The following is a 24,180-nucleotide window of genomic DNA, read 5'->3' as shown; positions in this document are numbered from 1 at the left end:
AGCTCATTCATTAACGTAATTCATTCCATCCCTTTCAGATATTCTGAAGCTACAACATTATTGTGGCTGTCGTAATCTCCGCTAAGTTGTCTGGAAAACATCTGGAAAACAGAATGCGTTTTCCAGATATATCCTAGCATCGTCTGCATCAGTGGATTGTGCAATATTGTCAAGCTCGAAAATTTCTGAAATTATCGTGACATATTGGTTCACAACTTCCATTAATAAATTCTACTATTTGTCATTAAATTTTTTTTCGACTTTAGTAGCTCTCGATTATTATTTATTCGATTGGCAACATTCCTCTAACTGTAGTAAAGTCTTTATCATTTAATGAGCGGAACATGGGGTATATCTAAAAAACAAAATTTATGCTTAAAAAACGAAAGTAAAAATATTTCATATTCCATACTTACCTAAAAATTGATAACGAATCAAAAAGAAGGTCTTGAATAAATATCGTCAAAAACACGATAAGATTTTGCACTCGCCGCACACCCAACTTTGTGTAACCTCACTTAAAATAGGCATATATATTGTAAAATTTTTCGTATTTATTTACTCTTTCGGTTCGTGGGGTGAATTATTAAACACTGTCTATCACGTTCTTAATTCATTTACACACTATACAATACATATAATAATTTATTTATAAATATCACTTGAACAATTTCTGCAATTACTTTTACTAATTCGTTCTTTTCTCTACGACTATTTATGTAAAACTAACTACATAAGCTACATGATCTTATTTATATACCACAAATAGAATTCTACAAAATCCTAGAAACAACAAAAATAAATAAATAGGATTTCTTAGAAATTATTTGAAAGAAATACTGTAATAAACCGTCTTCTATAATAAAAAAGTCATCAAAGGCGCGTCCGCCATTTATAAAAAACAGAATAAATGCGCCGCGCGAATTCGCCGAATTTTAAAATTTCATTATAGTTGGACAGAGCCGGCATAAGGAGCCAAGTTTCCCTGCGAACTGGTACAGCTCGGAATTAGATTTATTCTTTAAAATCTTTATTTGAACAACAAATAAATACATACTTTGACAGGTTGTAGCTACAAAATTTAATGAAGAGAGAATACTTTGAGCCAAATTTAAAGAAAACATGGAGTTACACACATTTCTGGTTTCACCAACTATATCGTTGATAAAATGAGAAGGGAATGACTATCCTGATTGATTTCATTCACAATTTTAAGTTTTTATTGAAATATTTATACCTATTCTTTAGCGATAAAAAACAATTTATTCACTTTAAATCACAACGGATTTAGGTTTCCTTCAATAAATGTTACTAAAAGCAGTAGATCACTGTTTTCTTTTGGTATAATTCCCAAGTTAACATTAGAATAGAAGCTGCTCCTCAATAAAACTGTTACCAAAACTATTAGAATATATGGAGACAATCTTTAGGGTTATGCTAATGAATAAAACGTAGCTATCGTACAGAGAACTCCAGGTATACCTACATACCAATATTCTGTTAGGTATATTTCAATTCTGGAAGCATTAACTTTTTAATTAAAAATAAGAATTATTTTAATATGCCATGATGTACGATGTCAACGCGTTGGTTAACAACTCAACGATATATTTGTATTTCTTATAATTGGGATATTCGTTTATGCTTAATGTCTTTATAGCTTATTTTTAATGATATTAAAGTGACTGTAGTCGATACCAAATAAATGTAAATAAGTAACACGTTTTCTGGCATTATTAATTCTTTTGTACTTTTTTATTAAACACATTCTTGTGTAAAATAATATGATTGCCGATAAGTGATGTTTATTGATTTTGTCCAATTTTGATTGCTTCAAAATTGTTAGCCAGTGAAATTTGATGTAGTATACAGATGACCAAAAAAACAATTACAATTTAATTACATCCTTGTAGTTTCATTTTCACATTAACACCAGAAGCACCAAAGCAGTCATATGATATTCTCGTGTTTTAAATTCCATCATTGCCTTGAATGACGTTGGCATGTTTCTCAAGCGAACAAATTTCGTTAATAATTTGCAGAAGCTTGCTCTGGTCAAGGCTTGAATTATATCTAGTAATGCGAATATGAAGACCGCAATCCATTGTTCTCTGCCAATGATGTGTATCTCCAAGCTCTTGACAGTCATATTCAATCAAAGCGAGAATCCGAGTAGGACTTCAAGGGCCCTTTGATGGGGCCGAACGCATGCTACTAATTCCAAGACACACAATGCCTCAAATAACCTCTTCATTGTCGCAAAAGTCTGTCCAGCAAACATCCTTTTGAGATCTTACAACAGGAAAAAGCAATTCTAAGCTCAATGTTGCTATCTTCCCTCAAACGCTCTAATAACATCACGTTATAGTCGCTGCTGTGTCTAAAGTTGTTGTGGCACACTTAGTTCTAATCAAGCTAATCATGCAAACATTCATTATGTCACTGTCATGTTATCAATATTAGATTTATTTTCAACAAATAGAAGAAGTTCACATAGCCAGCGTCTATTCCAAACAATTTACACCTTAACCTCAATAATAAATGGCAATTTGGCGTTGTAAATGAGCGCCTTGGTTCACGCCATTACATAGTGAAACTAGATGGTCGACGTGTACATAATCGTCACATTAATCAACTTGTTCGTTCAGGGTTCCAATTACTAGCAGTTCAATTGAAACACCGACTGATATTAGAAACGAAAATTGTCCACTTCCAATTGTGTTTGGTATTCCTCAAGGTCATCTTCAAAACTCTATTCCTGGGAGTCAGGGTTCAGTTCATATGGCGTTCCAGAAGAAGCCAGCAGCCCAAGAAGAACAACCTCAAGAAGCAGCTTTTGCCTACGACTCAGGAGCCATAAGGTAGTCCTGTTCGCCGTTCCTACCGCACCAAAAGGAGCCCAAGCTACCTCAGACACTATATCCAATGAAGATTTTTGGTAAGAGTGGGAGTAGTATCTAAAGTTATCGTGACACTCCTGATTCGAATCAAGTTTATCAAGCAACCATTCATTCTGTCACTATGATGTTATCATTATTCGATGTAGTCTCAACAAATACAAGCCGTTGACATAACAATCGTCTTTTACAATAAATTTTTTTTATAACAGCAGCTGACCATAGTCTTTCCCTTTTTAAGATGTTATAACCCCACCAACCGACTTTCGCTTCTTATCACGCTTCGGTGTCCACTTAACTGACTGTCGATTGGATGACAGTGTAGAATGTAGAGCCATGTCTTATACATTGTCACATATCGATGCAAAGATTTGGTTTTATTACACTGCTGAGAATTATAAATTCGTTGTTGTTTTGGTCGGTCATGAGCTCGCATGAGCTTTCGCATGTTCAAAACGTTCGTTTTATATTTTCAGAGTCTGCACTATCTCAATGAGTTCCACTTTATGATTTTCTGAAATCAATTTTAGGACTTTTTTTGATGTTTTCATCGGTGACAGCTTCTTTAGGGCCTCCACTGCATGCTTCGTCCTCATTTAAACTTAGCAGAAGAATTCTCAGCAGTTGATATTGCTGAGGCAAGCTTCGAATAATGTTTATTAGGCCAAGCTTTCGTAGGGTTGTCGATAGTTCGATAGTTGAAGCTATCGATAGTTCCGATACTATCGTTGGAAAGGTATCGATAGTATCGATAGTTTAGTAACTTGAAGTTTAACTTCTCAAGCGTCGATTGTTAGGCACCAAACCAATATGAAATGGGAAAAGTAAAAAATACCATTATAAACTTTGATTTTTGATTTTATAAAAATTTGCATATTTGCTTTAAGCGGAGACAGCCGCATACAGTTTCGCCGGACTGCGAAAAACTTTTTCTGAAGGTACTGAGGAGCCAGGTACGCAAAGGTCCTTTTGGCAATTGAATTGAGTGGTTCCAAATTCGGGGAACAGTTTTTTTCCAATAAGCAAGCACGTCAGCATGCTTCGGGAGCGAATGTTCTTCAAAATATGATTTTGTCAGCAGAATTGAGTCTACTGTGGCGTTTATACGAGATCGAGCCTCATCTTTCTTTTTTTCTAAGCTTCCGAGAATCCTTAAGCTTTCTTGTCCCGGCTCTATTGACTGAATATTTTCAGTGGAATCTTGTGATACTGTAGTCTTTTGCTGGTTATGACGTGGCTGATAGCATTTTGTAATTTTGTCTGGGCTTGATCGATATTGGAAGAGTTTCTGAAAGGCGTTTTCTCCCATCGTGGATCAAGTATTGTAAATAACGCTGTGACTGTTCTTAATTCATATTACGAAAGTCTCTTAGATATGGTTTCTCTGAGCTGAAATAAAATGGATTCTCCTTCTTTTGTAGTTAATTTATGTCTCCTTGGTTCCAGTTTCTTAAATAAACAGTACACAATTGGAATCACGATAGACCCCGTAATATAATTCTCCCCCGAAATTTCTTGAGTGGCATCATTGAAAGGACTTAATAAAGTGACCATATCATGTAAAATTTCAATTTTAGTCCAAATGAATAACGTTTTATCGCACTTGGTCGATGCCACAAGAAGGGGGTCTCCAATTTCCAGTATTCTTGCAATCATTAAGTAAGTACTCTAAGTGCGTCGTTCACCACTAGCTGGAGAGTGTGGGCAAAACAGTTTAGATGCTTTAATTTGTTTATTTCTGCCGCTTTGATTATATTAGCGGCATTGTTGGTTACTAAATATACAATTTTTTTCTCGATTCCGTATTTCTTGAAACATTGGAGTAGAGTGACAGAGATATTTTCCGAAGAATGCCGCTATTTAATACCGGATGTGGTGAGGACACAACTACGTAGATCCCAGCTACTATCTATAAAATGTGCCGTAATTGTTATATAGGAATCATGGGCAATTGATGTCCACATGTCCGATGTGACGGACACATGATTCACATTTTTAAAAAATTCTATTAGTTTATTTCGAATGGAGCATATTGTTTGAAAGCCGATTGCGTTCTATAATGGGATAGCGGGGATCCATTGCGCTCATTAAATATCCAAATCCGGGTCTGTTGACGATATGAAATGATTCTAAATCAAGAGCAATCATCTTCATTATAGCCGCATCAATTAATTTCCTCCGTTCACTAGGTAATGGATATGTTTTTTCCACGCTTTTATCCACTAAAAATGTTGATAACTTACTCTGCTTAGACTTACTTGAATTAGCAGCAATTGAAGTAGAAGATTCGTCTTCTCGCGCTTCGTCCCGGGTACGTTTACGGAGACAAACATCCCCGTGTCGTCTGACAAGATACTCTCGGAGATTTGTAGTATTGGAGGAAAATTTTAGTGCAATTTTGCAAATCAAACATGTCACGATAGGTTTTACCTTCCTGATCCTGACGTAATATTAATATAATTTCTTATTCAAGATGTTGTCTTTTTAAGGTTTTCTTGAAATTCCATGAAATTATAAAGTCCATTGTAGTCTGCTAGCCAAAGTCCTAGAAACATATTTGAAGAGGGGATATGAGTAGAGATGAAAGAGAAAAAAAGCCGAAAACAAATTTTATCTATCGATGGTAAGATACTATCGATAGCATCGACAGTACTATCGATCTATCGGCAACCCTACTTAATTTATATTACAGTCGCCCTGTCAAGACGTATGAACGACCGTTCTCGTAAAACGTGGGAATACAAAAAGCGCCACGCTTTCCGTAGAAGCGACTCATGGCTACTAAAACTCCACTAGTGTAACTATCCAACCACGCTAGGTCCCCCGCTCCACCTCAAGAAAAAAGATGATGCAATATGCACGTTCTGTTGCGCCAACCTGTATAAATAATACGAATACTGAAATCTATTTTGATTGCGTGGCATCGTTAACTTTTGTAATATCTTCTATCACATCAATATCAGTATCTTTAGTATATATATTAACTGAACTATTTTCCATTTTTTTTTGCAGAAAAACAATCCGAGAATTGCTAAAGACGTGAAAATTATTTACTGGCATTTGGCAACTCTTCATTCCCCCGTGTTAGATTTGGAATATTTCTTCTACTTGAGTTCCTCCGAGAATATAAATACAAATTACGAAAAATATGTGGAGTATTATTATAGTGAATTCGCTGAAGCATTAGTAAGACTTGGTACAGATCCCGCTAAATTCCCTTTTTCAACTTTACTGCACCATTTGGAAAATTATTCTTTAATGCCCTTAGTAATTGCTCTCGGAGGGATACCTTTAATAATTCTCTATGATGAAATGAAAGTTGATGTCGAAGAATAGGAAACGATGCAGTATATAAACCTTCAAGGAAATGTTACTTGGAATCAAGGAGCTGCATTATAAATATTATAGAGAATAATACAGCAATTTTTCCAATAACTGCGAATATTTATTAATTTTAACATAATGCTCGAGATACTAGATGCTCAAGCTAGTGTTAGTTAGCTAGTAACTCTGGTTTCGTGCATACAAAACTGACTTTTTTTAGGCTAGTGTGCAAGGATAGTTTAATAGTACGGCGTTTTATTTTAACAGCTCGTAGCGTACCTTCCCACTGATTTTTATTACCCTGGCTTTGAATACTAGCTTCGTGTGGCTTACAAAGCTAGTATTCGATTAGCTTTTGAACATTTTGTTTTCGTAGCTGTAGATAAAATGTTTAAATTAAGTGAAATTGAATTTATTCGTGAAGAGAAATGTCTGCATAACCACCACTATCTGAAGATGAGATTGAACGGGAATCAGCACTACATCGCGAATTGTGAATGGGTATCCGGGAGCAAAGCAACGCTCCCGCCAAATCGGGCAAAAACAAGTAGCACTCTTCGAAGCGGTTCAGGCTATTTTTGACCGACTTATGACTTAGTTATAGATAAAACTAGAAACCGAGAATTTCAGTAACCAATTTTGTCACTTACTCACTAACTAAGTCTAAGGGGCTAAGCAGACATAGAAGCTTCAAATTTAGAATACAATCAGTGTTCAATGTACAAAATAAGGAAAATCGGAATAATTCGTGATTTCGGTTCAGTTTTGTCAATACATCAACTGCATATATAACTTATACCATAAAAGTGATAAGTGAGCTGGAATCGCGCTAATACGCCCGAGCAATCTATTGCTATTCGAATGTGCCTAGAATAATTTTAACTTTTAGAGGAAAAGCTTTCCTGTATCAGAACCATTCCAGAAATAATCTCACGAAATTGGTCCTACCTCACAACTGAAAACAACTCAAGAGACTCTTTCCCTACGACCTCTTTTGAAAATGATAGATTTCACACTCATTTTTACCTAAAAAAGTAGCTTATTTAACACACGTACTAAAAAATAACAAAACATACATGTAGTAAAATGCTTCTTTTTCTTATGTTATATATGATCTCGAACGATAGAAGGAATATGCAAATACAATATGAATCTGGCTGGGTGCCGAAGAGCAAAAGGCCAAATTTAGAAAGCCCGAAGAAGTAGACAGTGTGATTTTTTGAGGTTATATTAGTGTTTACAATAAAAATTGAAAGTTTGTTGTGATTTGTGTTCAAATACATACTAGTGTCTGCAAGATAATTTAAACGTTAAAATTAAGTGTTATTACCACTACTAGGTAATGTATATAGTAGTTGAATGAAAATTTATTCTCCATAGTGAAGGAAAACATTATTCATGACTGTCTTGATTTTACAAACAGCTAAATTGAAAGTTTAAAAAAATTATCTCATAATGATTCTTTTCGTTTTTGTCCTCTCTATTATTACAAAATAAAAAACATTTTGTAGGATTTTTCAACTTTTCAGCACACGTGTTGAAACACTTTTCTACAGATGTGTGATTGACTTTCTTATTTCTTTAGAAAGAGATTACATACAAAATAAGAAAACGACTATATAAAAAGAAACGAAATGCCACCAAAAACATAACTTAAAAGTCTCCCAACTAGCAGCAACTCTTCTATCATAAAAAATTGTGAGATCCATGTAATACCAAATCGGTCAATTTATTCAGTCATTACCTTAGGGTCTCAGTCTTCAATTATGATAGTAATTAGCAAACCTGACAACATTTCTTAGTAACCATATCAATATTAGAAAGCTTTTATATTTTAAATGAATAGATTGGTTTGGAAATGGTACTAAATAATCTAATTTGATATAATCTGTATTAATTGTGAGATACATTGTGTTTTTAATAAAGAAAAAGATCAATCTTTCAGACAATCTTCTTCTCTTTACGTCCACAAACTATTTCATCGAGATATTTTTCCATATTCGTGTAATATTTGCGTTAAAAAGTTTAGAAGAAATGGAGAACTTTAAAAACACACGTTCATAAATACAAGAGAAAGTTTAGTTGTGAGATATATAAAAGACCGTTTAGGTTACGACAAGGTATGAAAAGACATGATGACATGATTCATAATATTGGTCAAAATTCAACCTCTTCGAAGTAAACATACCAGCGATTTACTCCAGAAATCAAGTTTATAACTTTAGTTCCAAAATATGTGATGCCTAAGTAGTCGTATCGACAAAGGCCAAGTTAACGAAAGAAGAAGAATAGCAAATCTAACTTCGTTATAATCAAGTCTATAACTTTTACTTACAGAATATATGATGTTTAAATAGCCGTATCGACAAAGGCCAAGTGACCAAAAAAGAAGAATAACGCATCTAGCTTCGATATAATCAAGTTTATAATTTTTGGTTCCAGGATGTGAGTTGACTGGAGTAGTCGTGCTGGCAAAGGTCAAGTTACAGAAAAAAGAAAAATAACCTATCTAACTTTGTAACAACCATAGATATGGTGATACTAGACTGTGCGATTCATAAAGTTGTATAAAGAAAAAATAAGCATCTGGTCTAGGGTAGAGCTATTTTTGTCCCACTGCGCGGTGAATTGTTAAATAGATAAGAAAGTAGAGAAATAGAACGATGGAATGAGTAAGATACGAGAAGAAAGACTTTGATAGAGATAACTATACTTTGTTTGTATCTTGTTCTAATATTGGAATACGAATTTCCTCAAATGCGCGATCTAGTATTGTTTGTCTATGGTTACAATATTGTGTATTCGCAGCTGGAATTCCATTACCACTTTAGTCATGTATATACCCATTGTCTCTTATATGTAATAAAAACATTTTATTTATACTATTTAATATTTTATTCGAATAAAGTGTACACAAACATTTATATCACAATAAAGAAGTTTCTCTCTTTAGGGTTTATTTTCCACTATCTACAAATATAAATTTTTTGCCAGATTTGATATAATAATATTTGACAAAAAAAATACTCAGGTTGCTGAAAGATACTTGAAAAAGTAATATCAATAATTTTAGTAAATATGCCCGATGTATCATCAAGTTAATTACAAACAACTCGTTTAATATCAAATTTGGAATGAAAAATGTCTCATTTTATCAACACTATGATTATACAATTACCAAAGACATTACAACATAGAGACGGGATGGCAACATTGTAAACAGAGAGTTCATATGATTTGCTTTCCAACTGAAACCCATGAACTAGACGCTTATGACACACAAGAACCAATTAGAGCAAACATAGGTGACTATGAATGTTATAGAAGCACCTCTTACTAACCTAACCTTACCTTATTGGGCCTTTTTATAGTCTTATTTAATTTCTGCACTCAATAATATAAGAGAATATTGTTTATAACAGTCTGTTTGTGATTCATTTTAAAAAACACAAATGTAAATCGAAATTACAGAACCTCAACTCTACTGTTTGTGTTCAAAGTTGGCGCTCGGTACTGGCTTAGAGCGTCAAATGAGGTCACGTGGTATAATATCGCCATAATAAATAAATGCAGCGTCAAAAATAAGAGTGTTTAGTTTTAAAATTCTTCGTATTTTCAAAAAAAAAATGGGCACCTAAAAGTTTAAGTGCGACAGGTCCACCACTATTGTTAATGCATTTCCACTATGTTTAAATATCATACAATATTTTATCTACGACTACATTGAAAAATACTTTTATGAAATATACTTACATCAACGTTCACATTTAAATGTATAATTTTCAACATTTAATAATGGGAATATAACGTTGATGATTTTCACTGACATTGGTTTGTCTTTTCCGAAAAACGTACAAAAATTACCTGAGAAATGTGTAAGAACATTTCCCGTGTATGACTTGTATATTTTTCTCGACTTTCCCGGAAGCAAGTTTTGAGTTACATTGCACATAATTTCTGCATGATGTGCCATGTTTTCATGGGAAATGGGCCCACTTTGTTTCCAAAATTACTGTGAACGCCGATTCGGAAATGTTAAGATCATTCGTCATTCCATAAGTTTATCAACATGCAGTGAATGAACAAACCTTTTTCAATATTTTCTTGAATAGTGTGATAACGTGAAATAGAGAGATTCCTTGTCCTCCTCGTTCATCCTACTTCACACTAAGTGATTTTTTATTGTGGGGATTCCTGAAAAGTCAAGTGTATGAAGAATGACCTCTCATAGTTGTAGAACTTGAGGAAAGAATGATCGGAAATCCTGAGAATTACTCAGAGCATGCTTTATGACGCAATGGGTAATTTCAGAATGCATTAATTGGGAAGGGCAATGTCTGAAAAGTATTATTTTTAAAAGTTGCTTAATTACACTTATGTTTTGTTAATGATTTTCAATACATAAAATTATAACAATAAAATTTTGAAAAATGCACCATATTATTTTTCAGTTATTTCAAAAATGCAGGATTTACTGTAAAAATGTCATCAGAAATCGAATCTAAACAATTTAGTCTCTTAGTTGTAATGCCTTCAATAGACACCCATTATTATCTTGATACTAACGATGTGTTCAAAAAAAATCACAAAATAATCAGGACATATCAAAAAAGTTTAATAAACATACATAACAAAAAGATCATGATATTTTCACAAATTTATTGATACTTTTTGAAAAAAAATCGTATCAATAACATATCATCAGTAAAAATAAAATATATATTTAAAGTAGGATTTATATAATAATATTTATATCAACTTTCACTAATAAATTGTATGATACTTCTATGCAAGAATAAAGATATATGGATAATAGCACATATGAATAAATATGGATACCTAAGAACATTATCAACTAATCACTCAGCAGTAGCAGTTGTCTGGGTATTAATTGATTCCCTTCCTAGACTACTACCAGGTGAATCCGCATTCTCATTGATAAGTCGTTGTCTTTCGCGGTACATAGACACTCGTATGTTTTCTAATTGATGGTATCTGCAAAGCTTTAATAAAGCACAAACTGATAATCCTACCCATGTGGCAAAAGAACCCCATATACCAAACTGTGCCGTGCCCATTTGAATATAGAAATTAGCTGTATTGATCTTATCAGCATGGTCAATATCTTGTCCTGCTGCTAGTTCACAACTAGAAATGTTGCAAATTTAGGAAATGATTTCAAATATTATGTTGAAAAATACTTACGATGGGAATCTTTCTGTCATTATTTGACACCAAGCCATGAAACCAAAAGTTATCATAAGAGCAGCAATAATGGTCATACCAGCAAGCATTATTCCAGAAAGAACATCAATAAAAGCTGATAAAAAGCTACTGTCTGTTCCTTTGTAGAGAAATACGGATAACCTAAATATTCATTCATTAATGTACAGCTTCAGAAAAAATATGCACATAAAATAAATAAGAAATAAATAATTAACGTACTAAAGTAACATTTTTATCATTTCAAAGAAATTTCAGAAGAAATACAGCACAGATATAAGACTCGAGGAGAAGTAATCAAAACACCTGTATAAATTCAAAACTGTAAAATGTTATTTTACTATAGTAAAAAATCTTACCTGTAAATCTGAATACCTGATACTAGCAGTAGTAAAATACCAACAAAGATAGTATAGTTACAGTAGCATTGTGAAGCCCAATGCACAGAAAGTTGTCCATCCGCTTCTTGCCATTCTCCGGTCGAGAAAAGTAAACAATGCCCCCTAATAAAAACCATCTATTGTTAAAAAGCTTTGTTATCATGATATCAACTTACTTAAAATCATCTTGATGCCAACTCATCGGAACAACAATGCATACTGATAAAATAAAAGCTATAACATAGCCAGCAATTTGGCTGAGAAGTAAAATATTTGTTAAAGCCATAGTCTGAAGGAAATATTACATTTATTTATTTACTTTTTTGACAACCTATGACGAAAAACTGACAGATGTCACGTTTTTTCCGCTCATTAATTGGCCTCTGATAACTCCTACAATCAGCTGTTGGGTTACCACAATAATTTAGTACCATAAAAGATTATTTAATTAACAGTCAAATAAATATATTTCCATTAAATTTAGTTTTATTCTGTTATTATAATTGTAATCACTATCACTGTTTATAAAAAATACGAAAAAGAAGATGTTCGAAAACAAACGAATATGTCCGGTAGATAAAGGCTGACGTTGTTATTAGTGATTGGTGTACATTATCTGAGTTTGGAAGAAGTAATCGTCAGTGAAACAAAATATTTGGAAGATTTTTTATAAAATTTCCACGGTTGCAGTAATTAAATGTAAAATATGAGATCTTTAAGTATATCATTATTAAGCTTATCCCTAACATTAATAGTAATCGCAAATGCATATTATCAGAAGAAACAGTTTTATCCATCTGTTGTATATATCACAAAATCAAATCCGAGTATGGCAGTAAGTAATTTTTATACATTATTTTATTGCTTTTCTCATTTATTATTGCTACAGGTAATATATATTCAAGCGTTTATATGTGTATGGATCAGTGGAAAGATTATGAGAAAAATATTCTTTGGTCAGCTGCGAACGACAGAGTTTGAGGTAATTTTGTTATTGTTAATAGTTAAAAGTTCAAATCGTTTATTTACTATTGTTTTTAGCATCTAATGGAGAGATCTTGGTATGCAGTAACAGAAACATGTCTAGCATTTACTGTCTTCAGAGATGATTTCAATCCAAAGTTTGTGGCTTTGTTTACTTTATTACTATTTTTGAAATCATTCCATTGGTTAGCAGAAGACCGAGTAGACTATGTAAGTATTCATAATTTTTATACACTTATGTAAAAAAATTTACAAATAAATTCAGACAACTAAATACACTTATTAGGTGAAAAATGAATTGTTTATTCTTTATAAGGTGCATTAAACTGGTTGCAGTAACTACATGCTAAAATGTTTTGATAAGAAATAAATGATGTACTAGTTTTCAAAAATATTTGATAAACAAGAAAATTGATTTTATATTAGAATTTTATTCAAATATATCTTGTGAAACATATGAATATTAATGTAAATTTATTAACCAATTCAATTATAATCTACTAATATTAATTTCAGTGGAATTTTGATATTATAATATATTTTACTGTTCCACTAGATTTTCCACTCTTGGATTATTTTTCTGTTATTTCATTGGCGTAAATATTAATTGTTATTAAAAGAGAGGAAAGTTCCCAAAATGAGTATTTTGAAATGATAATTTATTGATTTAAAATGGAATGGCAATGTTTTCGAAATTGTGGAGATTTTTGTGAAAATAAAAATCAAATAAGGTGCCAAACATATTATAATAATCATATCTCAGCGTAGTAATAAAAATCTAAGTGAAGTATGGAATGGGAAAGTACTTTGAAAAATACAGGGGGGATGTGAAAATGAACAACGAATCATGGAGAAGAAGAAAGTTGAAAGAAATATATAATGAGCCTAATATTAGCTGGAGCCCAAAGAGTCAGATATTTTAGGCATGTGTGCAGAATGACTATAAACAAAAATGTTTAGGAGAGGTAAAATTAGAATTAAGAAGAGTGGGAATATATATTTTGTAGTTTTAAAAAATTTTACTATGGGCCTTCAAGGTTTGAAGTGTTATAAAATATATATTTCGAACTTACTATACTTAAATATGTACCATTAAATATAAAGAGTAGTAGCAATTCATGTGTGCAATGAGTTTATGACTGGATAAAGTGAAACTGTCCAAGTACTGGCAAGCATAGTACCTATTGACTAGCAGGCTCAGGAAAGAATTCTGTGTATGGAGAAAGAACAAGATGTAAAAATTGCAGAGGGAACGAACCATAAGTATTTGGCAAACAAGGTGGTCTGATATCACTGATAACTGTCAATGGATTAAAACCTTGATACCTAATATAAATCCTAGGATGAAAAGAACACATTGCAAACTAAACTATCATTTGACATAAATGCTAACTAGACATGGATGTTCCCAACAGTATTTTTTCTGATTTAAACTTGCTACATATTGTATGAATTGTAGCATGCAAATAGTTGATCTTTATAGCAAATTTTTTGAATAGGTGTAGAATACATGCTATAGAGTCCGCAAAAATGGAAAGTAATTGCAAATTTGAGAAAAAGTATATAAATATGAAAGGAATTAGGAAATGCAGGAATGTTTAGGTAATACTTTAGGGTGATTCCAATATTCTTTAGCTGCACCTGGAATTTGTATAACAATTATAATTAATAAATATATTAAGGTTAACAATAATCAATTTTTGAAATCGATGAATTTAATATTTTTTTAAAGAAACAACGAAATTATTGACTAAATAATATACATAATTTTTATTATTGTTATAATTTTATATCGGTACACTTTGGTGATTAATTTGGCCACAATACCACTATGAAAACGCTTGAAGACAAATCCTCAGGCACACATTCCTTCTGTACTCTGATAAACAGAAGTAGGGATCAAGTTTATTATAATTTATTGCAACATTCTATTGAAACTTAACATTAATAGATTGTAATTAAGTCGGTTGGAAATTTTACATTGATATTTTTCAATTTAAAAATTTTCCAATGATTTATAGTGTTTTTAAAATTTAGATTCATCTGTATGTTCACCTCGATAAGCTTTACAAACAAATAAAACTAATAAAATGAATTTATAAGATTATTTATTATTTTTTAAAAAATTCTTGTTTAATAGGCTAGACAGAATATTTCACGTTACTGTTTTTTAGATGGAGAGAAGTCCTGTGATAAGTTGGCTTTTCCATATCAGAGTCTTGTCTTTGCTTCTTCTTTTGGGTTCTTTAGATTTACATTTTATACAACATGCATACCTATCAACAGTATCTAAGGGTGCGTCCGTCCAATTAGTATTCGGTTTTGAGTATGCAATTCTTCTCACTGTAGTAATAAACATAGCTATTAAATATGGATTGCATTCAATTGATTTAAATAGTGAAACACCATGGGATAATAAAGCGGTATTTTTGTTGTATACTGAGCTAGTTATGGGATTGATCAAAGTCATTTTATATTTTGCTTTTGTAGCTATCATGGTTAGGTAAGAAATAATATTCTAATTATTGAAAATTTCATTTGTATAATTTTTTTATATTTGTAGGATCTACACGTTGCCGTTGTTTGCCTTCAGACCAATGTATTACACAATACGTAATTTCAAGAAAGCATTTAGTGATGTAATTTTGTCGAGAAGGGCCATCCACAACATGAATACACTATATCCAGATGCTACTCCTGAAGAATTACAAGCCGCCGATAATGTTTGTATTATTTGCAGAGAGGAAATGGTTACAGCATCAAAAAAATTACCATGCAATCATATTTTCCACACAGCATGTCTTCGATCATGGTGAGTATTGAATGTTCGGTGAATTACAAATCTATTTTTAACTTTTTTTAAGGTTTCAACGCCAACAAACCTGTCCCACTTGCCGTCTCAATATTCTACGTAATCCAACCAACAACAATACACGTCCTGCAGCGGCTCCCCGACCACCTCAACCAAATATTCAAAATCCATTCATTAATCCTTTCTTTGCTGGACAAAATCCATTCCAAATGTTTCAAATACCAAATCCGGACAATCTCCCACCACCACCACCACAACAACAACAACAAAGACCTGCCGCAGAAGGAGGAAATGAGCAACCTGCAGCTCCTCAGGCTCCACCGCAGGTTAATTTACCACCATTTGCGTTTCCACCATTTCCTTTCGTACCGTTTTTCCCTCCGCCGCCTATGCCTCCACAAAATTTGTCATCATTGTCTACAGAAGAATTGCAGAGAATGGAAGGTAATGAAAGGGAGAATGTCGAGGCTAGGATACAGTGTCTCAGAAATATACAGGTAAAAAAATATATACATTTTGATAAATTGGCTATCAAAAGGTATAAAATATTATCAAAGGTTATTTTTTATTTGAACATATTGTATAATTTTGATGGCTATTCCTATGAGAAATAAATAACCTTTAAGTGCTTGATAAATAGGGAAAAGTTTGATAAATTCGAGGTTATGTTATTAACATCAATGCATACCCTAACACTGCTTTGTTTATATCGTAGTTTCAGTTTGTTTTTTCTTTAAACGGAGTTTTAATATGAATCAGTATCAGAATACTATCAATTCAAAATAAACGTTTATTTATGAAAAATATTGCAAGTTTAACGATTAAGCATTAAAGCCTCCAAACCTCACTTCTACCTGAGCTCTTCTTGCTGTAATTTTTAATTCAGTACACCGTGTGAACATAACCTAAAAACATGAAATTAATTCTCATTTATCTATTCTATAAACTGCGGTTCTATAAATGCAAATAATTTAAAATTTTTAACCATAATTGCAGATGTTGTTAGATGCTGCAGTGGTAATGATGCAACAGTACAGTACTACAGTCTTACTATCTACGCATGTTCCTCAAAACGCAAGTTCTACCACTAATGTATTTCAATCTAATAACCCATCATGGAACATACCTCAAACCCAAACCGAAACACCGAAAGTTGCAAAAGTGGCACCAACAACGAACTCTCAAGTAACGACAACCCCAGAAGAAACACAATTTGATAAACCGACTACTTCGAAGGGATCTAGTGAACCGCTGAAAGAAGAAGAACAAGTAGACGCTAGTCAACTTACTCAAGAAGAGGTGATAAGAAGAAGAAGACTGCAAAAGTTTGAACAACCCGTGGGAAGAGAATAGAAATATTTTCTACCGTAGATATATAATGGATTTAAGTTTGTTTTTGTTGAAATATTTTGTGATTAGAGTGTTCCACATTATTTTTTATTATAACCCGCAATATGGTTTGCTATACTTATTCGACTGTATATTTATCTTGTCTTATGTTTTAGATATTTTTTGTACACCTTAGATTGTCTAATTTTGGTGAAAGGAATCATTTTTAGCTGTGCAGTGATTCAGTCCATATTTTTTATACAGGTTGAAACACCAAAGTTCATTCCCCTTCATTCAATTTTGGATTTGATTACAATGTTTCGTCTGATTTATTCTTGGTTTTTCTGAATAGAATATATTTTGTCGTCAAAATCGTTAACTAAAGTGACTAAATTGAGATTTATAACCACCTGTGAGTTCTCCATAAGTTGCTGGTTCATATGAAGACCAGGAAGCGTAATTGTAAGTTTTGGTATTACGGTAGAAAATTAATTAAACCAAAGTAACTTTTAATTCGATTAACCAAAATTTTATCAATCAGTTGTATTTTATTTTTTCTATTTTAATTTTTTTGTTTTTGTCAAATTATTTGAAATAGTGTAAAAATTTTCGAGAAAAATAATACTGTGTCGGATAATATTGTAGATATGAATCTTTAGGTTGAAATTTCTGAATGTAGGTAAGCTGGAAATTTAAGACTTTTATGTTGAAAGAATTTTTAATTGTATTCGATTTATATATTAAAGTATTTTCAGTTATCACGTGGAGTATTTATCCAATATCATCTGCGATCGAATAAATTTTGTACCAACAAGTTGATTATCTTTTTAAGGGGCAACAACACTGTAGAGCCTGGTTTTTGGATTTTTTGTTCTAAAAAACATAATATCAGGTGCAAAATCTAATTGGATGACTTTATAATACATGTTTTGAAGTAATTGAACTAATTTTCACAGAGCGTTCAAAAACAAAATGGCGTTCAATACTGCATAAGAGGAATTTTCAAAGAGGCCTCTGCTACCATCAACTTTTCGTCGTAGCTGTTGATCTGAAGCATAGAAATCAAGTTTTTTCTTAATGTTTGCACGAAATGCAAGAGAAGTACGTAGGGGTTTAAAAAAATATCAAATTTTAACAAAATTACGGTAATTAGAAAAAATAGGTTGTAAAACAAAAGGTTTTCAATTTATTAATAAAATCCTACGTAGTTTCCTAGAAAATAATGTTATTAAGATTCAGTCAAAGTTTTGAATCAATCAGATCAAAATTGACTGCATTAATGGTGGTGGTAGTGATTTCAAGATAAACGCGTTTAAAGCTACCAAGCGTGATGCAACGGTCAACTTGACGCTACACCAAGTAAAGGAAATGTATATCACGCGTGAGGTGACGCATCACCGCACGTAGTTTTGTAATCTACAAGATTGAATAAATTGACGACGGACGATACGTGTAAGCTCTCAGACGTGTCTTGTTGTAGTTCAGACACACGTGTGAGTGACTAGCAAGTCTTTCCTGACAGTAGAAGAAAAGTTACTAGAGGCGTTAAGGGAACACAGAGAAATTCACGATACAAAAAATTAAGACGAAATTGGTTCACTCAGAAAAGAAGTAAATTATCATCACTATCATATTAATTATGAAAATTTATTGTGAAATATGATTTTTTCACAATATTATCCAGTTTACGAAAAGAAGTATCTTTATTTTAGATCATCATAACATACTATCAGTTCGATAAATAAATGTACATACTTCTGGATCACCTTGTATAAATAGAGAACATTCCGTGATTGTCGTTGTCTGTTTGTGTGTGATTATTTAAATTTATTTTAATTAGGAATTTTTTAACAAATAAATAGATATCAGTGTCCAAAATTTGTTTCCAACTAATTATTTGTTGTTATTGTTAACAATATTCACAATAAACGATGCTTATTGTTTTTGAATTATGCTAATTAATTTTGCAAGTTTTCTTCACATTTGTGTGAGTATGATTCAGTTGTAAATACTTTATGTACTTTCCTCTACATTATTTGTCATTCATTAACTCTAATCAATTTTTTTGAATTCTTATTCAAGACATAAGTGAAAAATCAGAGTTTATAATTTGTAAATGTAAACAGTAGGATTGCAAATAAATTTCTGACATTCTAATTGGTATTTATTTAAATTTTATATCATTAAATGTGGAGATAATATGTGAAATGTTTTGTTACCTTATTCCCTTTTCTAGCGATAGATGAAAAAGGCCCTGTTGTCACCCATTTCCCACTGTCTCCTATCTCAAATCTTTTAAAGATTTTCCTTAATAGGCGCGAATCAGACTACTGACCAAAGTTTTACCAGACGCCAATGGGCATCATAGATAATCTGCAGTGCCGTTAGTGCATGAAACTGCAGACCATGTCATCAGTGAATGCTCAGCACTCACATGAGCGCGGTTCAAACACATGGGCAAGACTGACAGCTTGCCAAACGTTCCGAACGACATCAAAAGGTGTTCATGCCAAAGTTTCTCAAAGGACATCGGCCTTTGTTAATGTCAAATGAGACACAATAGGCCTATCAGAAAGCCTTTGTACTAACGGCTCTTTCCCTTTTTTTTACTATCCTTCTTCATTGAATTGAACTATTATTTTCTATTATTGATTTTTGGTGTGATATTTCTCTGTTTTCTTGATTTCTTGTTTCTCTTAGTTTTATCTGTAATAATATTCCTCTCGAAACAGTATTTTTACTATACATTCAATCAATAACAGCAAGATGGTTCAGAGTAGAATAGACACAGACAAGGCCGTGAAGCACATACCTTTTTTGATTCGCCCGAAGAGCCCCACTTGATATTACCAAATGCTGATATCCTTTGGAACACCAATCCAGCAAGATGGTAAAAACTGTTCTGAAAAAGCTAGTACTTCAGTGCACTTAAGTGGTAAATGTTTAAAATAGAAAGATATTTCTTAGAACCTCGTTCTTATTAGAATTGCTGGTTTAGGTGATACGAAGCCACTTTTCGTTATATATCAGGATCCTGAACAAAAACGGGTTTTTTTAAGTGTTTCGTTTGAAATTAAATTGGAATAAAACGTATCTACATTAAGAAATATAAATATTTTGAGTGGTACAGTACTAAGCTAAAAAACCTTATTAAATAATACTTAATTTAATTTTGTTTATTATAATAATATTATGACATGTTATTTCTGGAAGACAAAACACCGCTGGAATTTGGAAAAATAAAATTCACTTTCAATATGCTTACTGTTTTTATATTTCTCTGATACAATATGAGACATAAGAAATAATAAACTTGTGGCTATTTACAGTTTCCATTCGATGATATGTCAAAATTGCAGTACTACAACTAGCTTTGATCTGGCCAATCAAGAATTTGCAGGATCGCCAACTTTTTAGAACTAAGTATCATTTGAAATCGTTAGAGCAAATTATTGTTATAATATTGAGTAAAAAAGATATATTATTAAACATCTGTATATGTACTTATAGTTGTATCCTCGAATTTCTCAATGAGAAGAAGGTACATGAAAGGAAACACAAAATATCATCAGAGAGAGAAAAAATCGCTCGAGCTCTACGTTCCTACAGAATAATTTTTGTAGGTTATATTTTTAACTTGGCATACTTCAATTCATGTACAATTGCTACATTCATACCCTTTGTATACACTAGCGCCATTTGGAAGGTTTTTGAACTTATATTTATCGCATACAGCTTTTAACTTTTCAGTTTCCATAATTTGATTATATCGATTTATTTGATTAATAATAATAAACATATATAGAAGTAAGTATTTTTGTAATGATATAAATTTCGCAAATTTGGAAATACCAAATTTTTATATAAAAAAATAATATTTATATATATCGTTGTTGATACAGTAAAATTTCGATGCAACACGGTTGTTAAAATTAGGACACAAGCCAACTATAAAGATGCTGCGTTGTCAAGAGCTTAATTTCTCGGTAGGTCCATTGATTTGATATGTTTTCTTTTAATCTACATTAATTTCTGTTCTATACATTATTTTATAGTAAACAATATAGCTAGTACCCATGTCCATAATAAAGAAATTTTTGTGAGTACTAAATAATGTGTAGCGTTATGCAACTCTAGGTACAAAGAGTTGTCAATTACAGTTTTAGCGGGATTTTTGAAAATAAATCAATAAAATATATTATTATCAAAAATATCTTTAATACTTGTGGAAATATAACTATTTTCGAATAACGGTTGCCAATATTAAACATCAATCTAATGATGTCAATCTTAAAGAATATTTTATTCGTAAGAAACATAATTACATTTAATTCCGTTTTTTCTACGATATTAATATTTGATTTTGATGCAAATCACTCGTGAGTGTAAGATATACAACCACACATACATGTGTAATGGTAGTTGCATATGTAATTCTTATAAAACTAGAATATTTGTATTAAATAATTACAATTTCTAAGAAGTAATAAGAGTTAAGCAAATACAATAACATATTTTTATTATAATTACATGAACTAATTTTTTCTTTCGGTTATAAAGGGCTCGCAATATAAACAATAATTTCAATATTGCAGATTTATGTTGACAGATAAAATTACGAAAATATTTTAAATCGTGTCTGATTATATCAAGATACTGCCAAGTTATTCTTCATAATAGAATCTATAGAAAGCCGCGTTGCGATTAAATACGTATAATAAAAAAACGTAGGTGCTCTAACCTTAGATCAATTCAAAAGTGTTTAGGATTAAAGTAATATTCATTCATTTCACAACGGGATTCTCAACTGAATCTCGTCGAAAAATCTCAAACCTCTATTACGATCTATTTACACTTGGGTTGTCCCATACGATTAGTTTTGTTACGGATATATCAACAATGGGGCGTTTTTAAAACCATTCTTACTCACTGGGTCGAAAACTCGATGGGTTATTATAGTATTCGAGTACCATTCAGTGTTACATTCAAGTGCTCCACACGAATCTTGATGTTTATTTAGTACATGGATGATGAATTTTTGGTTCGGATAGTTGGAATTTTCGAGGATGAGGAGAAATTATTTGCTACATTTAATTTGTGATGGTTGAAGAATGATTTGGTTTGAAGATTTATATATTTGCGGTTATATTTGTATGGGTGTATTCGCGGTTAAAAAAATTATTTTGTTTGAATGAATTTCGAATATGTTGTATGGAATTTTGGATGTTGTAAGAACCTGTCTTCGTTTTTCTTTTCTTTTAAAAAAATGGCAATTAAGTACAGTTGAAAAAACAATCCTAAATAACACTTTTTAAAAAATATTGCAAAAACATATTGAAAAATCCGAAACAAAAAAGTGGACTTGAATTTTATATAGGTTATACTGGTTATACAGGGTGATTGTCGTATTTTCATGGATAATTAACTGAAGTTTCAAATTCATACACGACAAATAGGCCCAATTCTTCTTTTCTTTTTTAAGTAGAGTTATTTTTAGAAAAAATTGTACAAAATACTGTTTTAACCACATTTTGAACTTTAATACCCCCCATTGAACTTTAATTTTTGTTGCAATGTCCCAAATCGTGATCGTGGTTGTCATGAAGATTATACAACTCGTAACGGATGATTATGCGGCTCGGGATTTTAATTATGAAATAAAAAACAAATATGTAATATGTATTCACTGTGTATTTTAGTAAAAAATGAGTATTTTGGACAGTATTTAAAAGTGCCATCTATGTAAAGTTTAGCTGATTTTTTAAACAATTTAAATTCATTTCAGATCCGAATGTAATTATATTATTAGTTAAGTATTTGTCCAATAAAAAATATTCTTCTCGGATAGTTTTTAAAAGATGTGTATTATTTATGAATTTAAGTTAGGTAATCTAACCTAATCTAACCTAAAGGAAATACTAGGTTTCAGTTTTTTGTTATTTCAACTTTATGAAGTGGATTAGGTACTAATTTCCAGGTACTTTTAATGAATCCGTCACGAGTTGTATTATACAGTGCTTTTCAAATAAAAGTATCCACCTTTAATAACTTTTGTAATACTGGTATTTAGAAAAAATCACAAAACAAGTCAATTTATGTTGGAAGGGGCAAGCATTATGGCTTATTTAAACTTACTGGAAAAGCCACCCCCTCACCCCTAGCAGCATCCCCTTTATTTTTTTAAATTACTTTTCATATTTTTTATGTAAAATTTGGATACTCCTCTTTGAGCTGATTTCAAAAATGTATAATACTTGTAGGTTAAAGTGGTTAGTTTATGAGATAAACAATTTTTCTTTTAAGAGCACAAATTTTACTAATTATTTACTTTCACCTTATTTGCCTGTACTAAAATGGGTTGTACAACAGTTCAAAATCTTTAATCTTTTTAACTGTGCTATTTATTCTACTATTCTCTGTTTGCAATAAAGTGCATAAGCGAGAGGGACTTGTAAATAACGAAGCAATCCAAGTGGCAATTTTAGGGCAAGTTAGCTTAGAGGCTCAACAACCCCAATCGTTGTCAACAATAAGTAGAGCGATCGGTGTTTCATCTTCTACAGTTTTCCGAGTTCTACATAAATTCAAGTACCACCCATACAAAGTTAAGTTGGTGCACGAGTTGAATGAAGATGATTTTGATCGTCGTCTAGAGTTTTGCGAATCAATGACGCAAATTATCAACAACAATCCACAATTGTTAAACAATATTTGCTTTTCTGATGAATGCTCATGGTCATTAAATGGCTTAGTAAGTAGGCATAATTGTAGATATTGGGCTGAAAGTGATCCACATATTATGCGTGAATTCCATACATAACATTCCCAAAAGTTAAACGTTTGGTGTGGTATCCTAGGTGACCACATTGTCGGACCTTTCTTCATCAACGTAAATTTAAATGGTGAATCATATCTTGAGTTACTCAGGGAAGGGGTTGACCCACGTATTACAACAATAATAGAAAATGATGATAACATTTCCGAAGATTTACTGGTATTTCAACGAGACGGAGCTCCCCCACACTATGCTATGCCCGTCCGACAATTTTTAAACGAAACATTCCCCGCTCGTTGGATAGGTAGAAGGGGGCAGATGATGGAGTGGCCACCTAGGTCACCGGATTTAACACCACTAGACTTCTTTTTATGGGGTTATTTAAAAACAAAAGTTTATGCTACCCAACCAGAATCTCTGGATGATTTACGAGAGAGGATAGAAAATGAATGTCGA

The 24,180-nt window shown here is 32.0% G+C and overlaps 2 protein-coding genes across 2 annotated transcripts; one reads left to right on the top strand and one right to left on the bottom strand.

The window, feature by feature from the left end:
• Positions 1 to 9,092: 9,092 nt before the first annotated feature.
• LOC130447006 (transmembrane protein 179) lies at positions 9,093 to 12,395 on the bottom strand. Its single transcript, XM_056783595.1, has 4 exons — positions 12,001 to 12,395; positions 11,804 to 11,947; positions 11,427 to 11,588; positions 9,093 to 11,369 (listed from the first exon to the last, which is right to left on the bottom strand). Exons 1-4 carry the CDS (start codon positions 12,108 to 12,110, stop codon positions 11,081 to 11,083), a joined length of 705 nt encoding a protein of 234 aa, XP_056639573.1. The 5' UTR covers positions 12,111 to 12,395; the 3' UTR covers positions 9,093 to 11,080.
• On the top strand, positions 12,183 to 19,157 carry LOC130447005 (E3 ubiquitin-protein ligase synoviolin). Its single transcript, XM_056783594.1, has 7 exons — positions 12,183 to 12,659; positions 12,714 to 12,806; positions 12,866 to 13,018; positions 14,983 to 15,311; positions 15,372 to 15,620; positions 15,673 to 16,117; positions 16,617 to 19,157. The coding sequence occupies exons 1-7, from the start codon at positions 12,531 to 12,533 to the stop codon at positions 16,971 to 16,973; spliced, it is 1,755 nt and encodes a 584-aa protein (XP_056639572.1). The 5' UTR covers positions 12,183 to 12,530; the 3' UTR covers positions 16,974 to 19,157.
• The last annotated feature ends 5,023 nt before the right edge of the window (positions 19,158 to 24,180 follow it).

The sequence above is a fragment of the Diorhabda sublineata genome, chromosome 7, assembly GCF_026230105.1.
Source record: "Diorhabda sublineata isolate icDioSubl1.1 chromosome 7, icDioSubl1.1, whole genome shotgun sequence".
Lineage (NCBI taxonomy): Eukaryota > Metazoa > Arthropoda > Insecta > Coleoptera > Chrysomelidae > Diorhabda > Diorhabda sublineata.
This window is presented reverse-complemented; position numbering and strand designations above follow the sequence as displayed.

What these genes read in the sequence shown, in the direction of transcription:
- LOC130447006 (XM_056783595.1), bottom strand. Translation starts at nt 12,110, where the DNA reads ATGGCTTTAACAAATATTTTACTTCTCAGCCAAATTGCTGGCTATGTT. An exon ending in TGGCATCAAGATGATTTTAA is followed by an intron (nt 11,948 to 12,000) that starts GTAAGTTGATAT and finishes GGTTTTTATTAG; the next exon opens with GGGGCATTGTTTACTTTTCT. An exon ending in ATGACAGAAAGATTCCCATC is followed by an intron (nt 11,370 to 11,426) that starts GTAAGTATTTTT and finishes CAACATTTCTAG; the next exon opens with TTGTGAACTAGCAGCAGGAC.
- LOC130447005 (XM_056783594.1), top strand. Translation starts at nt 12,531, where the DNA reads ATGAGATCTTTAAGTATATCATTATTAAGCTTATCCCTAACATTAATA. An exon ending in CAGAAGACCGAGTAGACTAT is followed by an intron (nt 13,019 to 14,982) that starts GTAAGTATTCAT and finishes ACTGTTTTTTAG; the next exon opens with ATGGAGAGAAGTCCTGTGAT. An exon ending in TTTGTAGCTATCATGGTTAG is followed by an intron (nt 15,312 to 15,371) that starts GTAAGAAATAAT and finishes TTATATTTGTAG; the next exon opens with GATCTACACGTTGCCGTTGT.